At 27.8% G+C, this 2,405-nt stretch overlaps 1 protein-coding gene across 1 annotated transcript in view; it reads left to right on the top strand.

Moving 5' to 3' along the window:
* LOC107610378 (aluminum-activated malate transporter 2-like) overlaps nucleotides 1-2,357 on the top strand; it is a 2,796-nt gene extending 439 nt beyond the window's left edge. The window contains exons 2-6 of the mRNA XM_016312437.2: nucleotides 253-393; nucleotides 512-790; nucleotides 909-1,012; nucleotides 1,317-1,460; nucleotides 1,770-2,357. Coding sequence (XP_016167923.1) covers nucleotides 253-393; nucleotides 512-790; nucleotides 909-1,012; nucleotides 1,317-1,460; nucleotides 1,770-2,297 — 1,196 coding nt within the window. The 3' untranslated portion in view covers nucleotides 2,298-2,357. The remainder of the gene's footprint in view (nucleotides 1-252; nucleotides 394-511; nucleotides 791-908; nucleotides 1,013-1,316; nucleotides 1,461-1,769) is intronic.

The following is a 2,405-nucleotide window of genomic DNA, read 5'->3' as shown; positions in this document are numbered from 1 at the left end:
TGTATAAATTATATTATAGTATATTAAAAATTAATTATTTATATAAAAATATATTAAAATATAAAATATATATTAATAATAAATTAAATATATATTTATATATTGACTGATTTAATAACTGACTTTTAGATGTAAATAATATTTTCGATACAAATTAAATAAAAAAATGTTTTTTAGATTTATATATATCTATAGTCTAAACTTCTAATAAGCATGACTTACTTAATTAATTCAATTTTCCATTTATTTCAGGAGCAACTCTTGGAAAAGGACTAAATAGAATGGCAGCAACATTGCTAGGTGGTTTTCTAGGTTTTGGAGTTCAACAACTAGCAACTTTGCCTGGAAAGACAAATCAGCCAATACTATTGGCAATTTTTCTCTTCATCATAGGTACCAAATTAATTAATTAAAAATAATATAATATAATATAATGTATGAATTTATTGATTAATTAAAGAATTCATCATCTATACATTATCATTAATTTATTATTATTGTTGTGTTACAGGTGCGGTGATGACATATATTAGGTGTATCCCTGGAGTGAAAGCAAAATATGATTATGGATTCTCAATTTTCATATTAACCTTCAGTCTTGTATCTATATCCGGTTATAGAAATGATGAGAGTGAAACACTAGAATTATCTTGCAAGAGACTATTCACAATTATCATTGGAAGCATTTTGTCTATGATTGTATCCGCTTGCATATTTCCGGTGTGGATAGGAGAGGATCTTCATAATTCCGTTGCTAAAAACATAGAAAAGATAGGCGATTTCTTAGAAGGTATATACATATCTATTTAAACATCTATATTAATTAATTGTGATATTATATATATGGTGATTATTTTAAATTCTATGTAAGGAAATTAACTAAAAGATAAAACTTTATTTCTTTGTAGGGTTCATCAATGACTCCTTTAATGTATCGGAGGAGAAGAATGAGAAATCATTTGCTGAGGAATATGAAAGTGTTCTTAATTCAAAAACAAAGGAAGAAAACATGGTAAAATTAAATCCCAAGTTTGCTTTTATTTTAGTTTAATGCGTATAAACTAACATATAATGATTTAGCAAAATATTATTCTTACACCAAATTAAAATCAATTATTAAAATTAGTTATCAATGTATTTATATATAAATACATGTATAATTTAATTTATTTTCAACATATATTTTATATTAATGATTACTTTAATAACTAATTTTAGTATATACGTAACATAGTCAATAATTTATTATTACATTAATAAGAAAAAACGTCAAATACATAAACTTACCAACAAGTGCAATCCTTATTGTCTTGTAGGCTAATTTGGCTTCATGGGAACCTCGACATGGCAAGTTTCAATTCAATCATCCATGGAAGCAATACTTGAAAGTTGGAAACTCAACGAGGCAATGTGCTTACAAAATTGAAGCCCTAGATTACCACATTAAGTCTAAGATCCAAGTATGTAATAGAGCACTTCATTCTACCATGCATTATTATTAGGAAAAGTCTAGGAGACCAGCAACTTTGTTAAATTCTGATCAGCATGTAACTAGCAAAGAAAAGTGAGCTATTGGATGAAATCTTACACCAATCTCACACCATTAAAATCATCTTGATGGCTATTTGATGGCTACAAATCACAAAAATTGCTGCCCCCTAGCATTTCTCTTATTATTAATTATTTCTCATTATATAAATCCTCGAATAAAATTAATTAATATATATAGCTTACTTTCTAACATATACATGTTGATTTTTTGTATGTAGATTACACATGAACTAAGGAACAAAATTAAGGATACATGCCAACACATTTGCTTAGAATCCGGGAAGGCTTTGAAGGAGTTATCTTTATCAATTAAATCAATGAAATGCTTATCAAAAACAAATTATAAGGCTCACATTGCAAATGCCAAAGAGGCAATTGAATCCCTAAGCACTATGTTAAAATCAAATCTCTCAGGAGGAGTAGTAGAGGTTAATCTACTAGAGGTAGTGGCAATTGCTGCAATGGCTTCACTCCTAATGGATGTTGTGATTAGCATTGAAAGAATTTCGGAACAAGTTGATGAATTAGCATCCTTGGCACATTTCAAGAGTCATAATAATAATGTTCATGAAGATCAAACAAAAGCTACGAGAACAAGACCGTTACCTTTGCTTCGTGAAGGGATTATGAAACGGTTTTTCCCTCGTGACAAAATGCCACATCATCACAACAACAGAATTCATGAGTCTTCAATATGTTCGCCGAAACAAAATAGGAGTTCAACCATAGAAGTGATTGTTCAGTAATCAATTTAATTAACTAATTAAATACAGTATAAGAGTTTAATTATTCTTTCATTCATAAAAAAGTTGTAACATTATTGTATTATATATATAGTTCTTTATATATACAAA

This window comes from Arachis ipaensis, chromosome B08, assembly GCF_000816755.2.
Source record: "Arachis ipaensis cultivar K30076 chromosome B08, Araip1.1, whole genome shotgun sequence".
NCBI classification, from domain to species: domain Eukaryota; kingdom Viridiplantae; phylum Streptophyta; class Magnoliopsida; order Fabales; family Fabaceae; genus Arachis; species Arachis ipaensis.
The sequence above is the reverse complement of the archived record's forward strand: the minus strand, read 5'-3'. Positions and strand labels throughout refer to the sequence as shown.